The sequence below is a fragment of the Vulpes vulpes genome, chromosome 14 (genome assembly GCF_048418805.1).
Source record: "Vulpes vulpes isolate BD-2025 chromosome 14, VulVul3, whole genome shotgun sequence".
In the NCBI taxonomy this organism is placed as follows: Eukaryota; Metazoa; Chordata; class Mammalia; order Carnivora; family Canidae; genus Vulpes; species Vulpes vulpes.
The window spans coordinates 503,829-531,819 of NC_132793.1; the positions used below are offsets into that span (position 1 = coordinate 503,829).

Here is a 27,991-nt window from a genome sequence, read left to right on the forward strand (position 1 = left end):
ACCGCGCCTGCTGTGGACAGGGCGGAGGACTGTCGGTAAGCAGCCCCGTGGGGTCGAGAGGCACAAGGATGCTAGTGCCCGGCTTCCAGGTCAAGGTGCTCCGCGAGGTCAAGGTGCTCCGCAAGGTGAAGATGCTCCACGAGGTCAAGATGCTCCGTGAGGTCAAGATGCTCCGCGAGGTCAAGGTGCTCCGCAAGGTGAAGATGCTCCGCGAGGTCAAGGTGCTCCGCAAGATGAAGATGCTCCGCGAGGTCAAGGTGCTCCGCGAGAACTGGCGAACACGTCCCTTCCCGCGTTCTGGAAATGCTCGGGCTTTACCTGTAATTAAGTAAAAAGAGCGCGCGGGCGACGCTCTGCGCTCCCTCCCCGGGTGTGTCGGGCGTCTCTGCGGCGCGAGGAAGCTGCGGAGCACGCGGGCCGCCGCCACGGCGGGACAGTGCGGCCGCGGCGCAACACAGACCCCGGCTCGGCCCAGCCCTCGCCACGGACTAAACTAGGCAGGTGCTCCCGGGAGCCGGCGTCGGGGGGGCAGCGACCCGCCGGTGAGGGCGGAACCCGCAGGTGCGCCGGTGGGCGGGGCCCGGGAAAGGTGCCGCCGCTTCCGCCCCCGCCCCCGCGCACGCGCGCCGGGCCCCACCGGGCCTTATTTCTTGGCGCTGCACGCCTTCCCCTCGAGCGCCAAATAAGTCTCCGGGCCCGCCCCCGCCCTGCGTGCGCGGCCCCGCCGCCTGCGTCACTAGGAAGCGCGCGCCCGAGCTGCCGCCGCCGCCGCCGCCGCCGCCGCCGAATCCCCAACAAGGAGCGGAGCCCGCGGCCGCCGCCGCCGCCGCCGCCCGCCTGACGCCGTCGCCGCCGCCCGCCCGCCGGCGCCCGCGCAGGCCCGGCCGCGGCCCAGGTAAGAGCCCGCGGCCCCCCCGCGGCGAGGCCTCTCGCTCCGCCGCGCGCCGCCGTCCAGTCAGGGGTCCCTGCGGAGCGTCAGGACGTTACGGCGGGGGGAGGGGAGCGGGGGAGGGGCGGCGGCGCGCGGCGGGCGTCACGGGCGTCACGGGCGTCACGGGCCCGCGTCAGGCGGCGTCGGCGGCGGCGTCCGCCTCCATCTTGCCGGAAGGCGGCGGCCGGGCGGCGGGCATGGCCCTCGGGCTGGGCGCGGACTCCGGCCCCGGGGGGACCGTGCGACCGCCCCGCTTCCGTCGGCCGGCGGGGGCCGCGTCCACGCGGGGGCTCCCCTCCCCCGCGGCGGGGGCCGCGTCCACGTGCCCCTCCCCCACGGCGGGACCCACACCCACGTGCCCCCTCCCCCACGGCGGGAGCCGCATCCACGCGGGCCCCCCTCCCCCGCGGCGGGGGCCGCGTCCACGTGCCCCTCCCCCACGGCGGGACCCACACCCACGTGCCCCCTCCCCCACGGCGGGACCCGCACCCACGTGCCCCCTCCCCCACGGCGGGAGCCGCATCCACGCGGGCCCCCCTCCCCCGCGGCGGGGGCCGCGTCCACGTGCCCCTCCCCCGCGGCGGGACCCACACCCACGTGCCCCCTCCCCCACGGCGGGAGCCGCATCCACGCGGGCTCCCCTCCCCCACGGCGGGGGCCGCGTCCGCGCGGCCCCTCCGGCGGGCCCTGGGTGGGGGTCCCCGGCAGGAACCGCGTGGCTCGGGCGGCGGGCTGCTAGGTGGGGGCCCTCCCCGGGAGCCCCCTGCGCGCGGGGACCCAGCCCTGCCCTCCACCTCGGCGGCCCGACCCTCGTCTCGTGCGAGAAGCACGCGGTGCACCTTCCAGCACCTTCTATGGGGCCGTGGCCACGTCCGGCCCGAGGCTCCGCAGGACTCAGCCGCCCCCCCCCCCCCCCCCCCCGCGGAGCCCGCCCATGGGCCATCGTGCACCTGCCGTGCGCTCCACGGCGCGGCCGCCAGCCCGAGGGTGCAGGGCTCCCGTGGGACGCGGACCCCGTCTCCCTGGGTGTGCGCCCACCCTGGGCGCTGGGTCACCGGGAGCTGCGCCCGGTGTGCGAGGCGCGAGTCAGCCAGGCTCAGCCAGGCGTACAGCCCGGAGCCCGGAGCCCGGAGCGGGAGGACCTGCTGGGGGCGCGGGGCGCAAGCGGCGCTTCCCTGCGCGCGGGCCCTGGAGCCCTGCTCGGGTCAGGCTCGGGTCAGGCGCCCGAAGTAACCCGGTTGGTGCCTGAGCTGAGAAGGGAGGCCGCTTGGCTGGGCGCCCCCCCCCCCCCCCCGCGGGCCGACCCCCCGAACCGGGGACTTCATGTGCGAGCCCTGGGAACCTGGACAAAGTGGGCAACTAATTAAAAACGTTTGAAACCCTGCGAGGATCTGAGAACTGGTGCCCGCGGGCGGCTGTTGCGGCCTCCGCTGTGTTCTTTGCGTTTTCACCGAAGGGAAACACGTTCCTGATCTTGCAGGCCCCGTGGGAAGCCAGAGCTGAGCCCCGCGCACTAGCGCTTTCGTCCAGTATTTACGCATCATCGCCCAAGAGGGCCCCGGGAAAGTAACAGTATCGCCTTCGCCCGAACGTTGCATGGAGCCTGGGTGGGCTCGCAGGACCCGAGATCCGAGATCCGGGCGGAACCCGGGGGGGGGGGGGGGGGGGGGAGCCCGCGCTCCTCCCTGCGGGCCTCTATCGGCGTCTGAGCATCATTGTATCAAGGCCTCGAGTTCTGTGAAGTAACTTTCCTCCGGGTGGTTCTGAAAACTTAACACAGTTGCCACCGGAGAGGCAGGAGCTCCCTTGTGTGCATTTTCACCTCGTCTTGCTCTGGGGGGGCGCAGCTGCTGTAGGGAGGATCCCGCCTTCCTGCCGCGTGGACGGGGCGTTCGTGGCCCCACGGAGCTGACGCCGTGAAAGCAGGGCTCCCTGCTGGTGAGAGCTAAACCGGTTCAATGTTATTTTGAGTACAATAAAAATTAACACATTTATTGTTTTTAAAAGTTCTTTTTTTTTTTTTTAATTAGTAATCTCTACATCCCCCGTGGGGCTCAGACTCAAAATCCTGAGACCGAGAGGGCCAGGCGCGGGTGCCCCAGAAGTACGATTTTACGGTAGACTTTGACTCACGTTTGTTTAGAGGTTTTGGTTTTACGGCTTAGACCTAGGACACAGCAGCTCTACTTTAGAATCGGGCAGTGCGTCCGTCAGCGCCAGTGACTTCATCGTGCAGCTTTCCTGGTTTAAGGCGTCTGAGCACAGGCTTCAGGTCCCTGGAGGCCCTGCCGTGGGACCTCATGGCAGAGGACCCAGTCTCTCGCCATCAGCATCTCCTGCCCAGCGGTGCGTGTTTGACCGAGGCGGAGTCTGCACGCATCATAACTACCTGAAATCTGGGGTTTGCATCACATCTCTCTGGGTGCTTCTGTTCTGTGATGTCACATGGGCACCATCACGGCGTCCTGTGGCGGCTGTCACTGCCTCTCACCCTCAGAGCTCCTGCAGCCGCTCATCTGACCTTGTCCCTCGTGTCGCCTCCCAAGACTGGCTTCTCTTACTTAGCGGTGTGCAGTTAAGCTTTCTCCGTGTCTTTTTCTGTCTTCGTAGCCCGTTTGTCGCTGTCCCTGGATGATGTTCCATCGTGTGGAGCATAAACACCCGTTTATCCCCTCACGTGTTGAAGGACTCGGTTCCCAGTCTGCTTAGAGCCGCCAGCCGAGCCCGGCCCCGGCCCTGGCCCCGGCACGCGGCACACCTGGCTGGCCTGGGCGCCTTGGAAGCCCGAGCAGACCACGAGTGCTTTTGCTTTCGAGCCGTCGAATGCTCATAAGAGGAAAACGGTTCAGTGTGTACTGGCCTAGATCTGACCGTCCCAGGTACTCTGTCTCCATCCCTGATGGGACAGGTTTCCTCTCCCTTTTGGTGGAAGAACGTCCCCTCGTGCCTCCTTTGGAGCAGGTCTCCGCGTGACCAGTTCTACTTTTCCTTCCCCTGAGAACGTCTTTATTGCTGTAGGACGTCTTCACTCTTGAATCCTGGGCGGACAGCTCTGTTCCCCCAGCACCTTCTGGATGCTCCTGCCCCCTGGCCCGCTGGTTTCTGGCCAGGGCTCTGGGCCCCTTGGCTTCTTGTTGGGAATGTGGTGTGTTCCGTTTGGCGGCTGCCTTTGAAATGTTCTTACTTTCTCTTTGATTTTCAGCAATTTGTTAGGATCTGGGCACGGAGCTGTTTGAGATTTGCTGAGCGGCTTGAGTGTGTAAGTTTGTACCTTTCGTTAGATTTGGGAAGTGCTCAGCTGTCATTTCTTCGAAACACGCTTCTTCGGCTTCACACTGTCTTCGTCCCTCCTGGGACCCCAGGGACACAGCCGTCCGCCTCTCTACCACGTTCACTCAGCCCTGCTGGTTTTGTTTGTGCACCTTTGTTGTTCAGTTTGGATGACGCACAGGGCTGTGTTCATTTCGTTGTTCTACATCCATCTTCTCCCATCTCTTTTCTGTTATTGAGTCCTTTCAGTGAATTTTTTATTTTCATACACACACACACACACACACACATTCTCAGATTTCCATTTGGCTGTAGGTCCTGTTCCTGTGCTGAGACTTTTTATCTTTCCACTTGTTTCAAGACGTCTGGCTTTGTCCCTGAAGCATGGTACACCAGCTGCTTTAAAGTCTCTGACGATTCATTTCAGAGTGGGCTTTTCTTGATTTTTTTTTTTTTTTTTTTTGAGAATTGGCCAGACTTTCCTGCTTCTTTTTATGTCAGAAAAGTTTGGATTATATTCTGGGTGCTTTGAATATCGTATTGTGAAGCTCTGGGTCTTGTTTAAATCTCAGAGTGTAGACATTTCTGTCCTAGCAGGAAGGCAGCCTGGTTAGGCTCAGGCCGCAGGTTTGGAGCTCCTGCCATGGGCATGGTCATTACGTCCGCTCCGTCTTCAGAGCCCGTGTGGTGCTCTTTGGAACTGACCAGTAGAGTGAGTTCTCCAAACCTTTGGTTTGCCATTTAGGGTCTGGACCCCCACAGACAGTTCTGGGGTGACCCAGGCACCCTTTCCATACCTCCCTGCTCTGCACAGTCTCCGCCATATTCTCTGACCCCGGGGCCCCCTTTCTCCGGCTAGAAACCTTGGTGTTCGTGTGTCCTCTGTGCCATGACACCTCAGCACAAGGTCTGCCTCGGGTGAGTGTCAACTGGAGGGCAACGGGATCCGCCAGTCGGTGGCCCTGTGTGCCTCTAGTCCCTCAGAGTTCTAGGTGCCTGCTGGGCCCCTGCCATCACAGGGATTTAGCAGGGACCGAGGCTTGCTAGAAGGCAGAGCCAGTAAAAGCAAAAATAATAATAAAAGGGTGTTTCCTCCTCTTCTGTCTGGTGTGGGTTTCCCTTCCAGCTCTGCAGACCGGAGCCTGTACTCGTCTCCATATGCTTACTGTACACGGTCCTGCAATGCGGGCTGCCTCTGCGTGGAGGCCAGGGGACTCGCCTCCGGAGGAGTCTGCTTGGGTCCTGGGGTCCTGCTCTGTCCCTGCTACGTGACCACTGAGTTTTGGGCCCACGTGCGGCAGCTCTGTGTTTCGCTTGGGGGTTTTAGCTCTTCTAGTGGCAAAGATGGGTGGGCTGTGCTTATTCCATCTTCACCAGAACCAGCAGCCCCGGGATAGTCCTCTGTCATTTGTGTCAGGAGGGAGCAGGCTCAGACTGAAGGGCGGGCCTGGGAGGTACAGAGGCGCAGGTGCTGGGAGCTCTGTTGTGCCTACCAGAGGCTCGCTGAGACCCTGCGCCCTGCCTTGTGGTTTCTCTAGGGCTTGGGACCCTGGCGGAGTGACACTCCTGGTTCCGGTGTCGTCTTCGCTGAGCCATGGCAACCCCGGATGTGAGTGTCCACATGGAGGAGGTGGTGGTGGTGACCACGCCAGACACTGCAGTGGACGGGAGCGGCGTGGAGGAGGTGAAGACTGTGCTGGTGACGACCAACCTGGCTCCTCACGGGTGAGATGGGGCCTCTGTCCTGTGAGGGTGTCCTGGGCATGGCATAAGGGGACGTGGCAGGAGTTTCCCTTACTTAAATGTTCTAAACTGGAGTCAAATGTCCGTGTCAGTAGAGAGTGTGAAGGAAAAATAGGAACATCACATCATCCAGGAAGCAAAGATAACACTTCATCTTTGCCTTTTTCTCCCACGTGAAACGTGGTCACGTCGTTTATATTTCTAAAGACACATGGTAATTTCTTTTTTCGTAAGAGGGACAGCGGGAACAATTGGGGACTGTTTTTTCAAAATGAAGTTGAAAAGTCAGTGATTTTCTTGACATTCTTCACAAATACTGAATTTTTTTCCTCCTCATCCCTTGTAATAGAGGTGCACATGGAATATTAGCTGAAGGGGCGCTTGGATGGCTCAGTCAGTTGAGGACTTGTTCAACCCTTGATTGTGGCTCAGGTCATGGCCTCAGGGTCATCATATTGAGCCCTGAGCCGAGCTCCATGCTGGGCGTGAACCCTGCTTGGGGTTACCCCCCCATATTCCCTCTCTCTCTCTCTCTCTCTCTCAAAGAAAAAATATATATGTATACACACACGTCAGTTGGATAAAATGTCCACATTTGACCTCATGAATCTGCCAGCCCGTGGGGGCAGAATGGTTCCTGCCTGTGCAGCGCCCACTGCCTCTGCCCTCTCTGGAAGGGCTGACATAAGAGGTGACCCTGTGCAGGGGGCCTGCGTCTCCTCGTGCTTCCTGCGCAGAGGGATTTAGGCTGGGGCGGTGTTCTTGTCTCGTCTTTCTGCATGGGGCGCGTTCACACTGATCTCAGCACATCCCTGCAGCGGCGGGGAGCTTTTGCCTTTTCTCCGTCTGACAGAACTTTCGAGAGGAAGGTACTAGACCAGGACCCGCCCTCAGCACTGGTCCCTGTCACTGGCCTAGAGGGCGCTTGGGTTTTCTTTCCTCCTTGTGTAGCTAACTTGGAGTTGCCGTGTGGCTCCAGGCGCCTGGACTCTTCTTGCCTCATTTCCGTACTTTGGAGCTGTGCCCTCCCGTGGAGGCCTTTTTTTTTTTTATTTAACTTTTTAAAAAAATACTTTATTCATGAGAGGCACGGAGAGAGGCAGAGGGAGAAGCAGACTCCACGCAGGGAGCCCAATGTGGGACTTGATCCTGGGACTCCGGGATCATGCCCTGGGCTGAAGGCAGGCTCTAAACCGCTGAGGCCCCCCCCCCCCAGCTGTCCCCCTTGGAGGCCTTTTAACCCGCCTTCCTGCAGGCAGCATGGAGGAGGGCTTGGCTCCTGCTAGGCCCCTGGGTTTGACAGACCGGATGCTCAGCTGCGTCACCGTGGCAGGAAACGCAGGGCCTTCCAATTGGATTTCCCACCGAAGTTGTCTTGCCTTCATTGTCTATGCCCCTGCTGTGGGCAGCTATCCAGGTTGCAACCCCAACATGTCCCTCCCCGCCAGGGGGTGGCACCCAAGCGCCCTCCCTTGGATTTGGGATGGCCTGTGGGGAGTGATTGACCATGTCAGGAGTAAGTTGCCCACCTGCCCCCTCCCCCTGCCTGCCTGGCACCCTGGATGCTGTGAGGAGCTCTGATCCACAGCCATTCTCCTGGAGGTACTCTGGTCCTGGTCAAGCCTAGCTTTGCGACCCCGACCCCCCATCAGGCGCCTGACCCAGCAGGGAGGAGTCCTGGGTGGATCTAGCCCCACATTAGAGTCTCCTGAGTGGCCCCGATACTGTGGCTGCTGCTGTGGGGTGACACCATTCTGCCCTTTTGTCCGGGGCTGCCAGTGTAAGCTCGTCTGGGTCTGTCTCCTTGGGCTGCTCAGACTCCCCAGACAAGACGTTTCACCAGCTCTGGCTGCCATAACAAAGTACCACAGACGGGACAGTCTGCACTAAAGAAACTTACCTGCTTGTGGTTCGGGAGGCCGGGAAGTCAAAGATCAGCCGCTGGCAGGGTTTGGGTTCTGGCGAGGACTCTCCATGGCTTGCAGGGACAGCTTCTCACCATGTCCCCATATGGTGGAGAGAGAGCTTCCTCTCTTCCCCTTCTTACAAGGTCACAGTCCTGTTGCATTAGGGCCCGCCCTTAGGACCTCATTTAACCTGAATTACTTGCTAATGGCCCTTTCTCCACATTGGGGAGTCATCCTGGGGATCGGGCATCAGCAGAGGAATTTGGGGGAGGACACAGTTCAGTCGCTGGCAACACACTTTCACCCTTCTCCTGGGTGGTGACTATCGACTGCTTGTTGGTGCTTTAGGGGCTGGGCTGGGGGCAGGCAGGGTCTCACTGTCCAGGATGCTTGGATTTTCCCCGTGCCCCTCCGCACCCCTGGTGCTTGAGGCCCTGTCAGTGGGAGGCCTCCTTTCTCCTTCTAGGGTCTTGTGCAGGTGAGGCTGGGACTGGGATAGAGCTGCTCTGTCGTCCCTTACTCTTGCTGCCAAAGGCAGCCGGTGCCCAAGCCTCTGGATGTGGAGTGTCTGTCTCATGTTTATTTCCCATTTAACTGGGAAATTTGCAATAGGTTCTTAAAAATTAATAACAAATTATTATTGTGAAATATGTGGTAGAAAATTAGGAAATATTGTTGAGCAAAAACTAAAGCAGGTTGTGTTGCCACCACCTGGAGATTGCTGCCGCCAGCACCCTGGAGCAGGCCCTCCAGGTGTCCTGCTTGGAAGCGAAGGCACAAGTCTGTCTTTCTCTAAGCCTTTTTGTTACTCGGTATAGTAGTGCACATGGAGAAAGCAGAGGCGAAGGCAATGTTTCCAGCACCCCTGAGCCCCCGCAGGCTCCCTTCCAGTCCTGCAGATGAGCTCAATCAAGCTGTATTGTGCTATTTGTTCTGGTTTTGTGTTAATCAGTGGTCTCCACTTTTCCACGTTGACATGTTTTCATCTCTTCTCCATTTCTGCTCATCGTGGGTTCTTTGAGGTCGACCCTCAAAGGCTGGGAGGCAGGCTGCTGTGGACAGTGCCCTAAAAATTCTCGAAGCCCTTTGGCCATCAAGCGAATCCTTGACATGGTCTTTATCCCGAGGCCATTTCTCACTTTGAAGTCTTTTGCCAGGTGGGAAGCTGGAGACGTGAAGCAGCCGGACTCCCGTGTTCCCGGTAAATTCTGCACCCCACAGGATCACTGTCTCCCTTTTTCACACATGATTGTTTCTGCTCCGAGAAGCTCCTTGTTCCTTTGTGCCTTCTGCCCAAGATCTTCCTTGAGAGAGCCACACACAAGTCCATTAGGATCTTTTCCACCTTCTCTGTGACTGTGGCTTACGTTTTGCCAGTTTTTCCTCTACTGTATGGTGCAGGATCCTTTTCCAAGCCTGCCACAGCCGCTCCCATCCCCAGCCTACCCCTGCTCACCATCTCTGTGCTTCCTCCCAGGATTTTGTGACAGCTGTACCATTTCTGGTACAGTTTCTTTGTTAGGTTTGCTGCATGGCCTCCCCACGCTCAGGGGCTTAATTGGAAACGGTGGCCGGCCAGGCAGTGGTGCTGGCCGAGGCTGGTGCTGCTGGGCCCAGCCAGATGGTCTAGTGTGCCCACCCTTACTAACTGGAAGGGCAGAAGTGCTCTGCTCGTGGCTCTCACCCTCCAGCACCGCTTCCTGGCTGCCTTCATAGTGGAAGGTTCCAGTAGCAGGCATGGGAGCTGCAAGACCTACCGGGGCCTGGCTGTAGCCCATGGACCTGGAGCCTGGAGCCAGGGTACTGAGGCACTGCCCACGTTGGTCGGTCATTTATGGAGGAAAGGAGAGGCTGTGTGTGCCTTCTCCCTGGGAAACAAAACCCCATGCCGGGGTGGGGGCAAGATTATCTTAAAGGACCCAAGGATATTTCTCTTCTTTGTCTATGAAAAATCTTGCTTACTGTCCCAGTATTTGGAAGCAGAGATTTCCTCTTGCTGTGTGTTTAACAAAAAGGGTAGAGTGAAGAAGCCAGTTAACCTCGTTGTGGGTGCTGATTTCTTTTCTGGCTGGGTATTTGGGGGAGAGCTTGGGAATGTTCCTCATTCGTGAAAGCCGGTGAAAGCCGGCTAGGCCTGCCTCCCACCCACTGCTTTGCCATGGCGATGGGCATGCGTGGCCCAGGCTGGGAAGAAGAGTAGCGTTTTGTAGATAGCCAGCAGTTCCTACAAACATTTGATTTAAGTGGACATTTTTCAAATAAAATTTGAATGACAAATGCCAGTTAATTGGCTTGTCCTAAGAGCAGTGGGGGATTTGGTCTTTGGTGTGTGTGGTGGGCAGGCCCAGAGGGAGGTGCAGTTGGGGGTCTGCCCCTCGTGTCTGCCCTCCTGGATGGCCCTTTGGTCAAGGAGGGGGCCTGAGGGCTGGGTGTCCCCAGGGTGGTCCCGTGGATGGCTTACTGCCTCTGTGCACACAACCCATGGTGAGGCCAGGCTCTGGCTCTTGGTTGGCGCTTCCCTGTGTCCCACTCCTGACTCACTTTTCTTAGGGGCTCTCCTGTGTAAAGGGGCGTGCCCCAGCCTCGTCATTACCCTTTTCACTTCCACGTTATGGCTGGGAAAGACACTTTCCTTCTGAGTCCGTGCACCATTGTTGGAGTTCCGATGTTCGCCCTTGGTAGTATTCTTCATGGAGGAGTCGCTCCTGGAAGGCCCCGAAGACCAGATTCCAAGTTTGCCTTTCTTGTCAGCTCTCACTTCTGACCTGGCTGGAGGTGGAGACTGGGAAAGTGGGCCTGGCCTGGGCAGCCATCCTTGGTGCTGCAGGGTTGTGGAGCTACTGCCGCAGGAGCAGTCGCAGGAGCAGTCGTCAGCGGGCAGGGGAGGGGATGTTGCCGTCAGAGGCCACACGGAGCTGTCCGTCTGCTCGTCTGCTCGGTGTGCAGGAGGAGCGCCTGTGAAGGATCAAAGGAGGGTGCGGGGAGGTGGTCTGACCCTGGGGGAGGAAGGAGGGATGGGAGGATTTGGGTGGGAAGAGCCTCAGACCCAGCGTGCTCTGAGAGGTCTGGCCGGGTCCTGGATGCTGACAGAGACTGTGAGAGGAGCCTCGGCTCGGGCGGTTTGCTGGGGAAGTGAGTGGCTGCCCGTGAGCCATTCCTGACTGGGCCTTTGTGTGTGGCCACACGTCTTCCCACAGAGAAGTGCACGGATGCCCTCAGTGGTCACGAGGGGATACACCTGGTGAGCCTCGTCCAGGCCCCAGACCAGTTTCCCCATGGTGCTTGGCAGGTGTGAGGGCATCTTATCTGTTGGCTTAGTCCCTACAGTGCGTGTCTGGGTCAGAGGGGTGTAGCATCTTGCTGCCTGCCTGCCAGGCCCCACCGTCTCCGGCTCGAGTGTGCTGGACATGGCTCAGGGGCTCTGCCCTAGGTCTTGGGCCGTTGTCCTCAAGGGTTGTCATGTCAATCCCAGGGCTCCTTAGGTAACATCGGAAACAAGCTGTCTTTCTTGTGCTACCATGTGCCTGTCCCTCAGTTCTCTCTTTTATTTTATTTTATTTTATTTTTTTTAGTTCTCTCTTTTAAAAAGAAATTGTTCTCGGTGTTTTTCCTCCATACAGAAAATTCTTATTTTTATTTTATTATTTTACTTTGTTTTGTTTTTGCTTGGGCACATATGCTTTATTGGTGGTACATGACAAGAGGACTCCCTACTGGCCTCCCCTTCTTCAGGGGGTCTGGGATGGAAACCATTTGGCAGTCAGGAGATTCTCTGTGTGTTGGGAGGAGTTGGGCAAGGACATCCTAGCAGCTGAGGGCCTCTCTCTTCTTGGTCTCGCTGGGCTCATGGTCAAGGGGGCTCTTGCTCCTTGGCCATGCGGACCATAACATCTACCAGCCAGTTGCTGTAGCCAAATTCACGGTCATACCTGGAAATGAGCTTAACAAAGTGGTCATTGAGGGCAGCGCCCACCCCAGCATTGAAGGTGAAAGAGTAGATGTCACTGTACAGTCGCAGGAAACAACCTGGTCCTCATGTAGCCCAAGATGCCCTCGAGGAGGCCCTCTAGTGCCTGCTTCAGCATCCTTGTTGATGTCCTCATATTTGGCAGGTGGCAGGTCAGACACGTTGGGGGTAGGGACATGGAAGGCCAGGCCAGTGAGCTTCCCATTCAGCTCAGGGATGACCTTGCCTGCACCCTTGGCAGCACCAGTAGAAGCAGGGATGATGGTTCTGGGCAGCCCCTGGATCACCATGCCACACCTTCCCGGAGGGGCCGTCCACAGGCTTCTGGGTGGCAGTGATGGTAGAGACTGTGGCCATGAGTCCCTCCATGATGTTGAAGTTGTCACGGATGACCTTGGCCAGAGGGGCCAAGCAGCTGGTGGTGCAGGAGGCATGGCTCACAGCCTTGAAGGAGCTGTCCTACTTCTGATGGTTCAAGCCCATCACAAACATGGGGTCTTTAGCAAAAGAAGTAGAGATGATGACCCTCTCAGCTCCACCCTTCAGGTGAGTGCCAGCTTTCTCCATGGTGGTGACGACCCCAGTGGACTACACAACATACTCAGCACCAGCATCACCCTGTTTGATGTTGGTGGGATCTCGCTCCTGGAAGAAGGAGATGGGCTTCCCATTGATGACACGTTTCCCATTCTCGGCCTTGTCTGTGCCCTGGAATTTGCCGTGAGTGGAGTCCTACTGGAACATGTGGGCCATGTGGTTGAGGCCAATGAAGGGGTCATTGATGGCGACAGTGTCCACTTTGTTGGAGTTAAAAGCAGCCCTGGTGACCAGGTGTCCAGTATGACCAAATCTGTTTACTGTGACCTTCACCATCGTGTCTCAGGGACATGGTTGGCTGGCACTGCGCCAGAAGATGCGGCTATCTGTCAAATGGAGGAGCAGAGAGCCTTATTTTTACCTTTTTTTTTTTTTTTTAAGATTTTATTTATTTATTCATGAGAGAGAGAGGCAGACACAGGCAGAGGGAGAAGCAGGCTCCATGCAGGGAGCCCGATGTGGGACTCGATCCCAGGACTCCAGGGTCACGCCCTGGGCCAAAGGCAGGCACTCAACTGCTGAACTACCCAGGCGTCCCTATTTTTACATTTTAAGGAAAACTTACGTCTTTTATTTCTGGGTCAGACACTTAACTGAGCCCCTCAGCACCCCGAAATAAAAAACATTGTTAAAGAAAGAGGAGGGGGTTTTAAATTGCCATGTAAGTGCCATTGTCTCCACAGACGTGCCGTGGGCACTGGAGACCCTCGGAGACGCCGGGTGGACGGCAGCACCGGGACTGTCCCCGCAAGGTCCCCGACCTGCACAGCCAGTGCTGGCCCCCGGGCCGCATCAGGAGGGGGCTGCATGTGGGAAGAAGGGCGCGCCAGGCAGGCGCTGGTCGGGGCCAGCTGATATGTCCCTCCCTCCTAGGGGCGAGCTGGCGGAGGACAGCATGGAGACTGAAAATGCAGCTGCGGCAGCGGCGGCCGCGTTCACGGCGTCCTCGCAGCTCAAGGAGGCTGTGTTAGGTAGGGAGCCTGCCTTCCCACTCGGTGCCTCTGCGGGCGGCTCAGACGCGCTTTCCCCTGGACGGTCCCCGGGGCCTGGGGTGTGGGGGGCCTCCTGCCGGCTCTTGCCCCGGGTGCAGTGAGGGTGGTGCGGGCTCAGGCCCCAGGGTCCTCCCAGGTGTGGCCTGCTGGCATCTGCAGGGGGGCTCAGCCCCTCCCTGTGGCGGGCCGAACCCCCCCCCCCCCCCGTGGTTGTAAAACCACAGTGAATGCTCACGGCCTCGGAACTCCTCAGAACAGAAACGACAAGCTTCTCTAGAATTATTCAAAACAAAGCTTGATTTTATTTCCTTAAGTGGTTCTTCCATTGAACTGTATTTTAATTATGCTAACACTATTATCATCAGATTGATTTTTGTGGTTTTATCTGAAACTCTAACCTGGGACTAAGGAGTAATGTTCCTGCTCACCTGCGCCCTATCTTAGTCCCTCCTGGATCTTAATTTCTGGTGTCTGGTTGGCAGCTATGTCGGTGCTTTTGCTGAAGGAAGTACTTGGGAAAGGTTGTAACTGGTTTTGTTTTTACCCTTTCCCTGTCACCACACCTTGTGAGAAGTGAAGGTGGCTGAAGAAGAGGAGAGCCTGGAGGCTGAAATCGTGTACCCCATTACCTGCGGAGACAGCAGAGCCAACCTGATTTGGAGGAAGTTTGTGTGCCCGGGCATCAATGTGAAGTGTGTTCAGGTGAGGCTTCCGTACAACCAGAGTGCAGACCTGTGTGCAGGACTACAGGGGAGGGAGGCCCTCGTGGTGCCACACCCTTGAGGCCAGCAATGTCAGACTTCGGTCCAAGGGGGGCATGACCTGTGCAGGGGAGTGCAGAAGGGGTCAGCTGTGTTTGGGAGAACAGAGGAGCCAGGGGTAAGCCTTCAGGGATGGACACTGTTGCTGAGGGCCGCAGGGGAAAGCATCAGATGTCGATTCCTTTTTCTGGAATGCAGCTGTGGGAAGAGGCTAGGGAGGTAGCCCTGGTCATGTAGGGGGTGGCCACAGTCACCAAGTGGGGAGCTACTTGTTTTGGTAGATTGAATGAGGTGTATGCTTTGGAAAGACTCATTTAGTAGCCATGAGTAAGGTGAATGCGAGAGGTATTCTCTTTCTGCCCTGTTGGATTGAATGCCCAGACTGGCCTTATGCTAAAAACAGCCCAAAAAGCTGGTTAAGATACTTTACTAAAGCATCTTCCATGAGCTGGCAAAAATGGATGAAATACTCAAGCCAGGGGCCCGAGTAACGGGGTTTGGAGAAGGCCGAGTGCCACCTCCAGCTTTGGCCTGCAGAGCCTTCATCGGCCCCCCGCTTTCTCAGCCTCGCAGGGCTGGAGTTGAGAAGGTGAAGCCCAGGGCTTCCCTGAACTGTGTGGTTGTAAGGCTCTTACTTGTTGTAAAGGTCTCTCCCCTTGGTGTCAGGTAGACCCCCAACCTCAGATTGTCAGCCCCAGCCCCACCCTGTCCCCTGGGACAGGGAACCAACTGCCTGCCACCCATCTTAGCACTGAGGGAAAGAGGCACCCTCTTGAGGATTTGCATGGGAGCCTGATGGTCTGAAAATCCTAAGTGTTTAGTTGTAAGCAGTTCCTGGCAGACAGTTCCTGCAGGAGCCTGACAAGCATATGGAAAGACCTTTTGGAGGGTCTCGTCTTTGTCACAGGTTTTCAGTAATGTCAGCAGAGTTTCAAGGAAGAACCAGCTCACTGTGTAAAACAAGCAGAAACACTGAGCATGTGAGGAGACCAAACACCCAAGTGCACACAAACCACAAGATAGGAGACTCATAATGCTGCAGACATTGGGATTTTGAGACAGGAAACATAAAATAATTACATGTTTAATTTATCTCAAGATTAAAGTTTGACAGAAAAGCATAAGCGTATTTAGAAGAACAAACTAGGAATGAAAAATAGAGCACTTAGTGGATAGGTGCAGATTAAACACGGTTGAAGGGAGAGTTCATGAACTGGAAGGTAGGAGTAAAGAAGTCTATGTTTATTACTGTGTATTTCCTGCTGTTTCTATCAAATAGAAGCAAAGCTTCTTACATTGGAAAGTCAAGTCCTGTAGAGGTGGAAGAGGTGAAGCTGACTGGTGAGAGCTGGTTGGGGAGCACGATGTTCTCTAGGCTCAAAATATCCCCCATCAATTAGGTATTAACCGTAGAGGAAAGGGGCACCTGGGGGCTCAGTGGTTGAGCATCTGCCTTCAGCTCAGGGCATGACCCCGGGATCCTGGGATCGAGTCCCACATAGGGCTCCCCACAAGGACCCTGCTTCTCCCTCTGCCTGTCTCTGTCTCTCTCTGTGTCTCTCATGAATAAATAAACAAAATATTTTTTAAAAATTGTAGAGGAGGGGCAGCCCGGGTGACGCAGCGGTTTAGCGCCACCTTCAGCCCAGGGCCTGATCCTGGAGACCCGGGATCGAGTCCCACATCGGGCTCCCTGCATGGAGCCTGCTTCTCCCTCTGCCTGTGTCTTTGCCTCTTCCTCTCTCTCTCCCTCCCTCCCTCTCTCTCTCTGTCTCTCATGAATAAATAAATAAGTAAAATAATTTTTTTAAAAATTGTAGAGGAAAAACAGCAGCTCTGCAGGGGAAGCCTGGCAGGCAGCTCCTCAACCAAGTGATGACAGTGGTGTCAGGGCAGACCTCCGTCACGGCTCTCCTGATTGAATAGGCGGGAATTCTGTAGCATTCCCACAAGGAAGGCACAGCCTGACTCTTCTCATGAGAAGACTTGAGGGACAGTCAAGAAATTCACTTGGCATGCTTCAGAAATGTCCAGGTCAGGAAGATGAAGGTGGAGTCTTCGGGGAGCAGGTGTGGTGTGCAGGCTGGGCTGAGTCCTGCTTCAGAGACCCATTGCTCCAAAGGCTGTTGTCGGGGCAGCTCCCAAGTTCTGCATGTGGCCTGTTGATGAGATAATACAGATTAATGGTGATTTCCTGAGTTTGAGCGCTGTGGTTCCACAGCTGAACCTTTTTCTCAGGAAGCAGACAGTGGTAGAGCTCCCGGAAGTGTCCTAGCAGCCAGAGGACAATGGAGCTGTGTCCTGTGCTGACAGAGGAGAGCTGCACGTGGTGGAATCATCTTTAGACCTGGGGGGGATGCAGACATTTCAGACAGAACTGTGGTGGCCACTAGCAGGTCCTCACTGCAGGGTGTTCCAGGAAGTGTTCTTGTGGCAGATAGGAGTGTTAGGTACTGAAGGCGTGCAGAGCAAAGGAAGTGGAAATGTGTGGGTGAGCCAAAGTGTGAGTGAGTCTATAGCTCTGACAACATGTCTTAGGAAGACTCCAGACCAGATAAAACACGCGGCCCCTGGCAATGGGGTCAGTTAGCTCTGGACGCTGATAGTCCACGTAGGCCCTGCACCCGCCCTGAGAGTCAAGCATGACATGCCAACTACTAGAGAAAACTCTGGAACTCCAAGAGTGGTGCTCAGCCCAGATGGTGGCAGGAGAGGAGAGGAGGCAGCGTGTGGACGCAGGGAAGTGGATGGAAGCACAAGACTCCAGACAGATGGAGCAGTTGGGTGCAGCTATGGCAGGCCAGGGACCGAGGCGCAGATGGTGTCACGTGGGGTGGGGGAAGGACAGACACTGTCACACTAGCTGGGGGGGGACAGACTGGTGTCGTGTCTGGTGGGGGGGCACTGATTGTGTCACGTCTAGGGAGTGGGGTGTGGGAGGTGTCGGCAGAGGCTGGGCCCAGGGTGAGTGTCCTGCTGGTTGCGCAGGGGCCAGAGGGGTGTCCACCCCCGCTGCCTGGGCTCACAGCCCATCTCCTCGACCAGCTGAGTGAGGGGTCGAGTGGCTTCCTGGACTCCGTGAGAAGGCGTGTGTAGGTGGTCAGGATGTTAGGAAAATGACTCCCATCTGCAGGGGTCCCCAGGCTGCTTGCACTTGCTCTGACCTCAGTCTGCTGGAGGTACCAGTGCTCGGTGCTCCGTGCTCCCAGCAGGGTACGCTACACGATCCCACACCGCCCAGGGCCCTGGAGGAGGCCTCCTGGGAAGGGGAGGCCCAGCGGCACTTGTGTTGCTGCTTCTGCTGAGTCCCAGTGACTCATCTCTCTCCTGTCTATAGTGTTATTTTGATTCTTAAGTTCCAGTAATTGCTTGTTTTTTTTTTTTTTTTTTTTAGTAATTGCTTGTTTTACACGATCGAGTGGGTTTGGGGTAAAACTGGCCCCAAAACCCTGACATTGAAATGGATGTGTGTGCGTCACGGCCAGAGATGCCTGCTGTGAGAGGGTGCTGGGGTGGGTCGGGTCGGGTGAAGGGGACAAATCACAGCTTATCCTGTGCACCGTCCTGTGTTAGATGTCACATACGTGAGTATTTAATGGAATAAGTGGGTTTGCCGAGTCCCAGCTGGAGGGAGAGAGCGTCTTGCTGTTCTGAGCGGTGTCCCCTCAGCTCTCCCTGGCTCAGACGTACCATCTGTTTCTCGAGGCAGCACCAGGTGCTGGGCTCCCTCCCCGGGCTTGGGGCAGTGCCGGCCACAGGTCCCCAGGCCAGCCCCCGTGCGGAGGGCCAGATCTTATTTTGCCTGAAGTGTTCTTCCCACGGTCAGGGTTGCCACTGGTTGAACCTGAAACATCAGAGAGGAGAAGCCTGCTGCTCTTGGAGCCAGGCCGTGGCACTCTGCCCTGCCACCCTGCACTGCTCTCCCGGGCTGGGCAAGCGGGAGAGGTGGGTCGCATGTGCGTCCTGACCCAGCTGTGCTTCCCTCCTCAGTATGACGAGCATGTGATCAGCCCAAAGGAGTTTGTGCACCTGGCTGGCAAGTCCACCCTGAAGGACTGGAAGAGGGCCATCCGGATGAACGGCATCATGCTCAGGTGGGCGTCTGCGAGAGCGAGCCCTCCGCAGTGGAGTGCAAGTGACCGCGCCAGGTGTCCTTCTATGGCTTTTTTGTTGGTTTTTAAGTTTCTTAAGATGAGGCACATTCTGAACAGGAGAGCTGACCGTGTCCCCTGCAGTGCAGCTGACCCAGCTGACCGCACTTGCCACGGCCCTGCAGGCATGTGGTCTCATTCTGATGTCCTCGCACGGCCTCCCTTTGCATCCTGCATCTCCAAACCCAGGGGTTTGGAGCCACCAAACCCAGGGGTGCCTGGGCAGGGGCCTAGGTCTCTCACCTGGGGTAGGGTGGTGTGTCTGGCCACTTGTCCCTTCCTGGCACGGCTGATCTGCCTGCTGAGGGTCTCACCCAGACTACGTCTAGTTTGCTGGCCACACATCCGTCTTCTGGACATTCTCCACCTTTTGTGGCAATACTGCTTTCAGGGTACAGGCCAGTGGGTCCCAGAGGGCTTTAGTCTAGATCCCTGAGCTTTCCTGTCATCAGGTCAGGGGTGCTGGGTTGGTGCCCTGTCTCTGGCTGCTGATGGTGGTGTCCTCTTGGTCAGGTGCCCACTTACTCCTCATAGATCTCGTTTTCCCTTTGAGATTAATCAGGAATTTGTAGAAAGGTTGGGGCTGGCTCTCCGCTCCCTTGCCAACATGAAATCCCAGAATAGAGACGGTTGGATTTGTGCCTCTGTCTCTCCACGGGCAGCGTCCATCCCAAGGGTCCTGTCGCTTGTTTTCCTGGGCTGATCCTCAAGCCGATGTGAAGGCCATGTCTGCTCTGCTAGCCCTCCCTGGGTGTGTGTGACCTGTTCCCAATGGCCTTCTGTCCCTTTCCTGTCACCCGTGAAACAGGAATGGTGATGCCCCTTCTGAGAAGCCTGAGGACAGACTAGGCTTTTAAGTTCACACGCCCAGAATGTCAGTCTCAGTTTTCACGTTTTCGGATTTCCTGCTTTGGTGGTAACAACTCACCCCTCCTGGTAAAGCAGAGGGCACCTCTCTCTGGTGGTCCCCACCCCACCCCTGTGTTCACTTCGTGGCCCCCCCTGCCGGCCAGTCCAGAGATGGCTGCTGTTTCTGATGGTGTCTGGCAAGGCTGGACCGGGTCACTTTGCTGCTAAAGGGGCTGCTCTCCTCTATGTGGTTATTCCCGGGAGATGTGGCTTTGTGCTGTCCTTGGGTGTGGTTTTGCTGCCCAGAGGAGTGCCTGAGGCCCTCTGGTGAGGCCTGGGTCTCAGTCCTGTTCACTGTCACCATGAACCACAGCCTGGGCTTGAAGTGGCCAGATGTCCACGGCCAGAGACCCAGCCGGCCTGATGATACTTGTGCTTCTGGAGCATGCTTGGCGCCCTTGCCGTTGGCTGGGTCCCATCCTGCCGTGCTCATGGCTCCTAAGCCCCACCCATTAAACGTGATCCTGACTTTCTAGAAAGTGTTTTGGTGGCTTAGCTGTGAGAAGGCAACTGGCTGTTTCCTTGGAAGAGCACCGCAGGGGAGGTGCACTGTGGGTCAGCTGCTCACCTGGAGGGCAGTGCAGGCACGGCGTGCAGAGACCCCATCGAGCCCCCCGACCCTGTCACAGGTTGAGGGGGGTGAGTTGAGGTGTTCCCAGGGTTAAACCCAGGCCCTCCAGGGATCCCTGGGTGGTGCAGCGGTTTGGTGCCTGCCTTTGGCCCAGGGCGCTATCCTGGAGACCCGGGATCGAGTCCCACGTCGGGCTCCTGGTGCATGGAGCCTGCTTCTCCCTCTGCCTATGTCTCTGCCTCTCTCTCTCTCTTTCTCTCTCTGATTTATTTAATCATAAATAAAAAAATAATAAAAAAAAAAAAACCAGGCCCTCCAGAGAGGCTGTAATAAAGGGCCTCCCTGGGAGGGCGATCCTGGCAGGTGGGGGACATGCCGTACCCCCCGCTACAGTCAAGAATGGGAAACGAGCCACCTTGAGCGTGTAGCCAGAAGCCAGAGGCACCAGCACTGTCCTGTGTTGCTGTATACACAGGGCCGGGCTGCTCCGGAGGGTTTCTCGTCCCCCTCTGCCTCAGGGTCACCTTGTGGGTGCGCCGTCAGGCTCTTCTGTTAGCCGGGGGTCTGCTCTCCTGCAGCTGGCAGGTGGCGGAACATCCCTGGAGGGCTCAGGGCGTGACCAGCATCCCTGGGATGACTGCCTGCCAGTGCCCTCCTTTGTCCTGGCCACCAGCCATGTGATCGCGGTCCCCATGGACTTCTGACTTGTGCTGGCAGCTGGAGGTCCCACACTGGCCTAGGGAGCCCTGGCTGGCGCTGTCACAGCGCCTGTCTGGAGCCTGAGGGGCACCCAGCTCCCGGCCCGTGGTTGGCCACTTTGCAGCCGCCGCCTCCCCAGGGACCTGCCACCAGGCCAGCCCTTCCTTGCCCTGCCATCAGGACCTGAGGATGCTGGAGTGGGGGAAAGGGAGGGGAGCGAGGTACCTTGAGGTCTACCCGCACCCACTGGTTCTCTGGACGTGTCCTCCGTCCCTGGTCTCCTTTGCCACAGGAAGATCATGGACTCTGGGGAGCTGGACTTCTATCAGCACGACAAGGTCTGCTCCAACACCTGCCGCAGCACCAAGATCGATCTCTCAGGCGCCCGCGTGTCTCTGAGCAGCCCCACCTCGGCCGAGTACATTCCCCTCACACCTGCCACGGCTGATGGTACGTGCTGGCTTGGAGCCTTTGCTCTCACCGGGGCTTGAGCCTTCCCACTCCAGCTACAGCCATGGGGTGGGCCTTTGCACACCACTAGTGGAGCCTGGCCTCCCGCCCTGGGCCTGTGGTGTCCACTGCCGCCGCCTTCTTTGTGGAGAGTCTAGCTCGATTGCTATTGTCGTTGACAGGGAAGATTCAGGTACTTTTTCTTAGTCATTTTTAACGTAAACTGTTATAATTTGTGAGTAGAGAAGTGTAGAAGGAAGGTTAGTGCAGACATCCAGTGACCATCACCAGCTCTGACTCACCCAGGGACGCCACCCATGTGGTGGACGCGGGCTCCTCTCAGCCCCGGGGCTGAGCCGTGTCGCAGGCCCGCGCTGCCTGTAGCACCTGGTGCTCGGCCCACGTGCTGGTACCTCCTGGCTTTTGGCTGACCTACCCTCCATATCCTTCCACGATGACGCCTGTGGCAGCCTGTGGCTGGTAGATGTGCATGTTCCCAGGAAGCCTTCCAGCTTTTAGAAGGAAATTCTTTTTAAAACTGCAGTTAGAGGGACGCCTGGGTGGCTCAGCGGTTTAGCACCTGCTTTTGGCCCAGGGCGTGGTTCCGGGGTCCCGGGATCGAGTCCCACCTTGGGCTCCCTGCGTGGAGCCTGCTTCTCCCTCTGCCTTTTCTGCCTCTCTCTCTCTCTCTCTCTCTCTCTGTCTCTCATAAATAAATAAAACTTAAAAAAAACCTTAAAAAAAGTAAAAAATAAAACTGCAGTTAGAGCAAATTCGGTCCTTGGTCCTGCTGGTAACGTGGAGGTGTTGCATTTCCAGTGATGTCACCTGCACTATCCCTAGTGTCAGTCCATGGGGCCAGGGACTGTCCTTGGAGGGGTCCTGGGAGGATGGGGGGAGAGACTCAGGCACAACAGCGAGGTTCCACCGTAGCCTCCAGCTCCGCTCCTGCACTCCGCCGGCACGGGCTGGCTGGCCGAACTTCAGAGCCCCTCCTAGAAACTCCAGGAACACAGTTGCCGGTAGTCAGAGGAGCCGGCTGCTCTTTTGTCAGCTCTCCTCATCCGTTGGTTACAGTTTGCAGTGATGTGGGGCCTTGGGGCCTGGGCTTCTTTCTGGGCCAAAGCCCCAGGCTGGGGCCTGGTCTGGCTCCTTGGAAGGCACAGCGCAGTGTGGGGAGGGCCTGGGTCACCCCGAAGCCCTCTCTGCACCCCCAATGGGCCATAGCTTTCGTGAGAATAGGGCTGATACCGGGTTATGGGTCCAGACCCCCTGCTCCGCCATGAGAGTCCGCCCGGGACGACGGGTCTCCAGCCTTCAAGAAGGGCCCAGGCTTTGAGCGCTCCAGTCAGCACTCACCGCGTCCGGTCAAGGCCACATCAGGTTTAGGATTTAGCTCTTTGAACGCTGTCACGTCTCGACGGTCTGGATGAGGCTGTGAGTTCTTTTACTCAGCTACGTACGGTCTGCTCAGCCAGAGTTCTCAGAGAGCATCTTGCCAGTTGTGTAGTTAGTGAAAGATTTTGTGTCACCTAGACTACGGAGAAGATGTGTTTTTGCCCCGAATTATTCTAAGCACGTAGCGTTTTTCAGCACGACGTCGTCGTTGGTTGTAGGAGGCCCGTGTGAGGCTGGGGAGCTTACGCAGACGTTAGGCAGTCGCAGGCTTGTCCTCAGCTGGGTCTGTGTGGAGCCAGGCCTCCGTCAGAAGCAGCCTCAGCGGCCAGGTGCCCGCTGTGTCCGCGGCTGTGCGGGCGCCAGAGCGGAACCGGGGCGTGAGCCTGAGTGGATGGCGTAGGTCCCTGATCTCGGGAGGCGGCGCTGGCACACGTGAGGTCAGGGCACTGTGGACCTAGCGGAGGTCGCGGGGAAGGGGCGGTCCGGGTGCTGGCCTTGCGGTCCGAGGAGCGTGCGGGCAGGTCGGAAGCGCCTGGAGACGAGTGCAGTGGTGGGAATTTGTCGAGGCTGGTGGTGGCGTCAGGGAGACTCTGTTCTTTCTCCTTCGTGTGTGTTTGACGATGTGTGCGATTCAGAAGCTTAACAATAGGTGTACCTCAGAGGTATAAACCCGTTGACTGCCCTGGTACACGTGTGTTTGTGGATTTTATAAAAATTGGTGCAAAGGGGCAGCCCTGGTGGCCCAGGGGTTTAGCGCCGTCTTCAGCCCAGGGCGTGATCCTGGGGATCTGGGATCGGTCCCATCGGGCTCCCTGCATGGAGCCTGCTTCTCCCTCCTCCCTCTGCCTGTGTCTCTGCCTCTCGCTCTCTCTGTGTCTCTCGTGAATAAATAAAATCTTAAAAAAAAAAAAATGGTGCAAAGGAGAGCTTTAGAGCCCGTGTTGAGATGGTGGGTTGGGAGGGTTGCTCGCTGGCTGGCGAGGCTCACGGTGGCCGTGTCTGGGTTGCAGTGAACGGGTCTCCCGCCACCATCACCATAGAGACCTGTGAGGATCCTGGCGACTGGACCACGGCCATCGGAGGTACCAGTCCTTCTGGTTTGGCTGCTTGGGGGTGAGGGGCGGGATATGCTGGGTGGCCCTGGGCAGGCTGCAGGCAGGCCCGGGGGGCTTCCCAGAGGAAGTGCCAGTGCGGCAGGTGGAGCTCCACCCATGCAGACCTGTGCACGCTGGCCCCCAGCCCCAGGCCTCCTGGCAGCTCTGCTCCGGCCTGCGGCGAGAAACCCGCCGTGGCTGCTTCTTCCTGCCCTCTGAGCCCCCCTGCCCCTCACAGATGACACGTTCTCCTTCTGGCGAGGCCTCAAGGACGCAGGCCTGCTGGACGAGGTCATACAGGAGTTCCACCAGGAGCTGATGGAGACCATGAAAGGCCTGCAGCAGCGGGTCCAGGACCCCCCCCTGCAGCTCCGAGGTGAGAGGCTCTGTGTGCCCGGCACCGCCCTCCCCTGCTCCCCGGCCGCCCCTCCCGCCCTGCCTTGCCCCTGTAGACTCAGGACCCGGCTGGGCCTGGTTCAGCTCTGGTGGTGGAAGGGGGCGGAGCAGAGGCCGGCTGCCCCCTGGGTCACTGTGTCCGCGGGACGTCTCTGTGGGGGCCGTTCTCACTGTGTGCTCGTGCCTTCAAGATGCCGTCCTCCTCAACAACATCGTGCAGAACTTCGGCATGCTCGACTTGGTGAAGAAGGTGCTGGCCAGCCACAAGTGCCAGATGGACCGCTCTCGGGAGCAGTACGCCCGAGACCTGGCAGGTACGTCGGGTGGCCAGGGCCTCCCTGGGCCCAGTGCTCCCGTGGCCGTCCCTGGTCACTGCCTGGTGGGACAGCTGCTCCTGAGAGAGCACAGGAGGCACAGTCTGGAGGGGGGAGGACCAGGAGAGCCTAGCGCTGTCTCATGGGGAAGCCAGCACGCAGGGCCTAGGTGGCCCGCCCTCGGCTCCCCTGCGACTGTTTACAGGAGAAAAGTGGGAGAGGTGAGGCCGCGCCACTGGGGCCCCCAGAGTCACGCTCTGAGTGTGTGCTTCTCCTTCCTGGCGCTCCCAGGGTGCTCGTTTGCAGCAGGTGGCTCACGTGTGTGGTTTTGACCTATTTTGTATCTTCATGTTTCACAAAAGCAACTTTCTGTGCAGATGCTAGAAGGATCAGAAAGTTAGAATGGGGAAGGTCTGTCCTCATCTGGCAGCTTAGAGGCCACCTTTGAGATGACATTTCTGCTTTCTCGGAGGGGCAGTCAGCACAGGCACTGCAGAGAGTGTCACTAGGGGAGACGGGGTGGGACAGGGACAGAGCATCACTGGTCAGGGTACATGTGTTTCCCTCCCTGTGTCCGCACTGGCCTCTGTCCCCCCCTCCACCTGACTCCTCCTCCCCACAGTGATGCTCTGTCCCCTGTGTCCCCGTCCCCACAGTGACGCTGTGTGTCCCTCCCGCAGTGATGCTCTGTCCCCCATGTCCCCCTGTCCCCGCAGTGATGCTCTGTCCCATGTCCCCCATCCGCCCATGCAGTGACGCTCTGTCCCCCGTGTCCCCCTGTCCTTGCAGTGACGCTCTGTCCGTGTCCCCCCTGCAGTGACGCTCTGTCCCCCATGTCCCCCTGTCCCCGCAGTGATGCTGTATCCCCCTCTGCAGTGACGCTCTGTCCCCCATATCCCCCTGTCCCCACCGTGACACTCTGTCCCATGTCCCTGTAGCGGCAGTGATGCTCTGTCCCGTGTCCCCGTCCCTGCAGTAACACTCTGTCCTGTGTCCCTCTGTCCCCACAGTGATGCTCTGTCCTGTGTCCCCCTGTCCCCACAGTGACGCTCTGTCCCCCATGTCCCCCTGTTGCCGCAGTGACGCTCTGTCCCGTGTCCCCCCCACAGTGACACTCTGTCCCCCCGCCCCTCCCAGTGACACTCTGCCCCTGTCCGCCCACAGCCCTAGAGCAGCAGTGTGACGAGCACCGCCGTCGGGCCAAGGAACTCAAGCACAAATCTCAGCACCTCAGCAACGTGCTCATGACGCTGACCCCCGTCTCCCTGCCACCCCCCACGAAGCGGCCCCGGCTGGCGAGGGCCACGTCAGGGCCGGCTGCCATCGCCTCGCAGGTGCTCACCCAGTCTGCCCAGATCGCCCTCAGCCCCGGTGTGCCCGTCTCCCAGCTGACTGGTGTGCCGCTCGGCAAAGTGGTGTCCACCCTGCCATCCCCTGTGCTGGGCAAGGGACCCCCCCAGGCTGCTTCCGCCAGCTCTCCGGCCTCGCCCCTGCTCGGGGGCTACACAGTGCTGGCCTCGTCGGGCACCACCTTCCCTAGCACCGTGGAGATCCACCCGGACGCGTCCAGCCTCACGGTCCTGAGCACAGCCGCCATGCAGGACGGCAGCACTGTGGTCAAGGTGGTGAGCCCCCTGCAGCTGCTCACCTTGCCGGGCCTGGGCCCCACCCTGCAGAACGTGGCCCAGGTGTCACCTGGGGGTAGCACCATCGTGACAGTGCCCACGGGGGCCGTCGAGAGCGCCGTGGCCGCCTCGGGGTCCGAGGAGCACACGGCCACCATTGAGGTGGCCGCCATGGCGGAGGGCCACGAGCACAAGTAGACGCTGGTGGAGGGCGAGGCCCCTCGTGGGCACAGGGCTGGCCGCCTCTCCTCAAGCCCCGGCCGGCCGGGAGCACGGCACCGCCGCCCCGCGGGTCACGTCGGGCTGAACCAAAGAGAGGGAACACCAAACAGACGGAAGAGAAAGGGATCGCCAGCGACAGGCCTGTGCGGTCAGCCTCCCCCTCGAACTTCCTCCCCCTTTTCTTAGGAAATACATTCTTCCATCTGTTGCTTATTGATACTGTTTACACGTTGGGCCTGATGAGGAGCCAGGCAGAGAGGACAAGGAGGCACCGCCGGGGAGCAGGCGCGGACCCCGTGGGTGCGAGGGGCCCCCGGGGGAGGGGGTATCACGAACACAAGTCTTGGGAACCGTCCCCAAGTGTGGAAACCCATGGATCCTATGGATTTGGTTTCTTCCCACAGTTTTCTGTAGGTTTAGCGGGTCCCGGCACCCTGATCTCCCGTCTCTGGAGCGGGCGCCGTGCTGCTGCAGGTCCACACGCGGCCCTGGGCAGGGGCGCCTGGGCACCCGGGGCTGGAGTGCCACCCCCAGGGCACCCGCCTGAGCAGAGGGCCCAGAGGCCCCCAGCAGCTGAGTTTGCCGTCTGCCCACCTTCCTCCGCCCTGCAGGCGCTCGGGCCCCTGCACACGCGCAGTGGGTGTTTTTAAGTGAATTATTAGTAGGCTTCTAGGAAGAGTCCGATTTCTAGCATTTTCATCCTAAGCAGTGCTGAGTGCCTAGGCTTCTGCCTCGCTCTGGGCTCCAGAGTGCTCAGTACGAGGCAGCTGTGGGCGCGGCCCCGGGGCGACTGCGCTGGTGGTTCCTGCTGCTCTGGCGGGCCGCCCGGAGGAGGGTGGCGGTGACGGTGGTGTGCCCCTGTGGCTTTGGTTCCGGGGGTGCGGGTGCGAACACAGCAAGACAGGAACCGAGGAGGGTTCGCGTGGGGCGAGGTGCTCCCGCCTTTGGGGAGCTCGTCATCCACCCCGTGCTCAGCCTGTGGCGGGGCCGCCGTGACAGCTTTAGCCCCTGGCCCTCCGGGACCCCCACCCAGAGGTGGAGGTGCGCCCTGCTGGCTGGCGCTGGTGCCCGAGGGCGTGTGGGGTGGCAGTCGGGTGGTCTGGACCAGAGTCTGTCACTGCGGGGCCACCCGGGGGCCACATGCAGGTCTGCTTGTGGACCCAGGAGGAAGAGCAGCAGGGGTCCCAGGGCCCGCCCGAGCCCTTGAGTGGACGTCCCCGTGGCCACGCTTCCCCCGGCGGCCAGTTCAGTTGCCTGCGGAAGACCCTTCTCTGCCGGAAGGGGAGGGGGCTCCAGCGCAGCCACTGCCCTGCTTTGTGCTTCGAAGGGATCTGGGTTGTCTGTCTGTCCTTCCATCCCAGGTGCCCCACACCTCCCCGAGTCTCCCAGGCGCTCCTTCCTGTTTTCTTTCTGTCACATACTTGTTTGCTGTGGTCACGGGTCAGCTGGCTCAGCACGGTGTTTACCTGCTGGTTACGGAGTCCGATGCCTGTGGCAGTGTGACCGCGGGGTGGGCGCGTCCTGTCCTGTCCTGTGCGTCTGCACCAGCTCGGGCAGTGCGAGAAAGCACATCTTGCCCTTGGGGCCTTTGTCAAAGTCAGACAAGCGGCCCCTTTGAAGCCGCCGCCCCCGCCCCGCCCCGCCGGCAGTCAGACCGCAGGGCTGGAGGGAAGTGCACATCCGAGCCATAGCAGGAAGCCGCAGCTTCAGAAATAACTGCAGCCCCTCCCTCCACCTGGGCGGGGGGCGGGGGGACACCTGTGCCTGGCAGGGCCCCAAGCCCCGGCTGTCGGGGGGCCGCGGGGGCGGCCTGCACCCCTCCAGTCCCCGGGCGGGACCGCGGGCTGCTTCTGGGGAGCAGGACCGGACTTGGTTTCTCTCAGGGCTGCCGGCCCAGAGGCAGCCTGGGGAAGGGAAGCATCCGGGTTCTACTTTGTATGTTTTGCAAGTATCTGCTTGGTACTTTGATTTACAGTAAAAACATTTTTCGTAAC

The 27,991-nt window shown here is 58.8% G+C and overlaps 1 protein-coding gene and 1 pseudogene across 3 annotated transcripts; one reads left to right on the forward strand and one right to left on the reverse strand.

Annotated features, from left to right (window-relative positions):
• Positions 1–27,990, forward strand: GMEB2 (glucocorticoid modulatory element binding protein 2). Of its 3 annotated transcripts, none has more exons than XM_072735367.1 (10): positions 1–895; positions 5,740–5,926; positions 13,289–13,386; positions 13,979–14,109; positions 18,159–18,262; positions 20,791–20,948; positions 23,357–23,428; positions 23,679–23,816; positions 24,028–24,150; positions 25,315–27,990. In XM_072735367.1, the coding sequence occupies exons 2-10, from the start codon at positions 5,796–5,798 to the stop codon at positions 25,971–25,973; spliced, it is 1,614 nt and encodes a 537-aa protein (XP_072591468.1). In that variant the 5' UTR covers positions 1–895; positions 5,740–5,795; the 3' UTR covers positions 25,974–27,990. The 3 variants fall into 3 exon arrangements, with proteins under 3 accessions (XP_072591468.1, XP_072591470.1, XP_025870962.1); XM_072735369.1 differs by having other exon boundaries at positions 13,982–14,109; XM_026015177.2 differs by lacking the exon at positions 1–895 and adding an exon at positions 2,588–2,869.
• On the reverse strand, positions 11,702–12,691 carry LOC140595290 (glyceraldehyde-3-phosphate dehydrogenase-like; annotated as a pseudogene).
• Position 27,991: the final 1 nt, after the last annotated feature.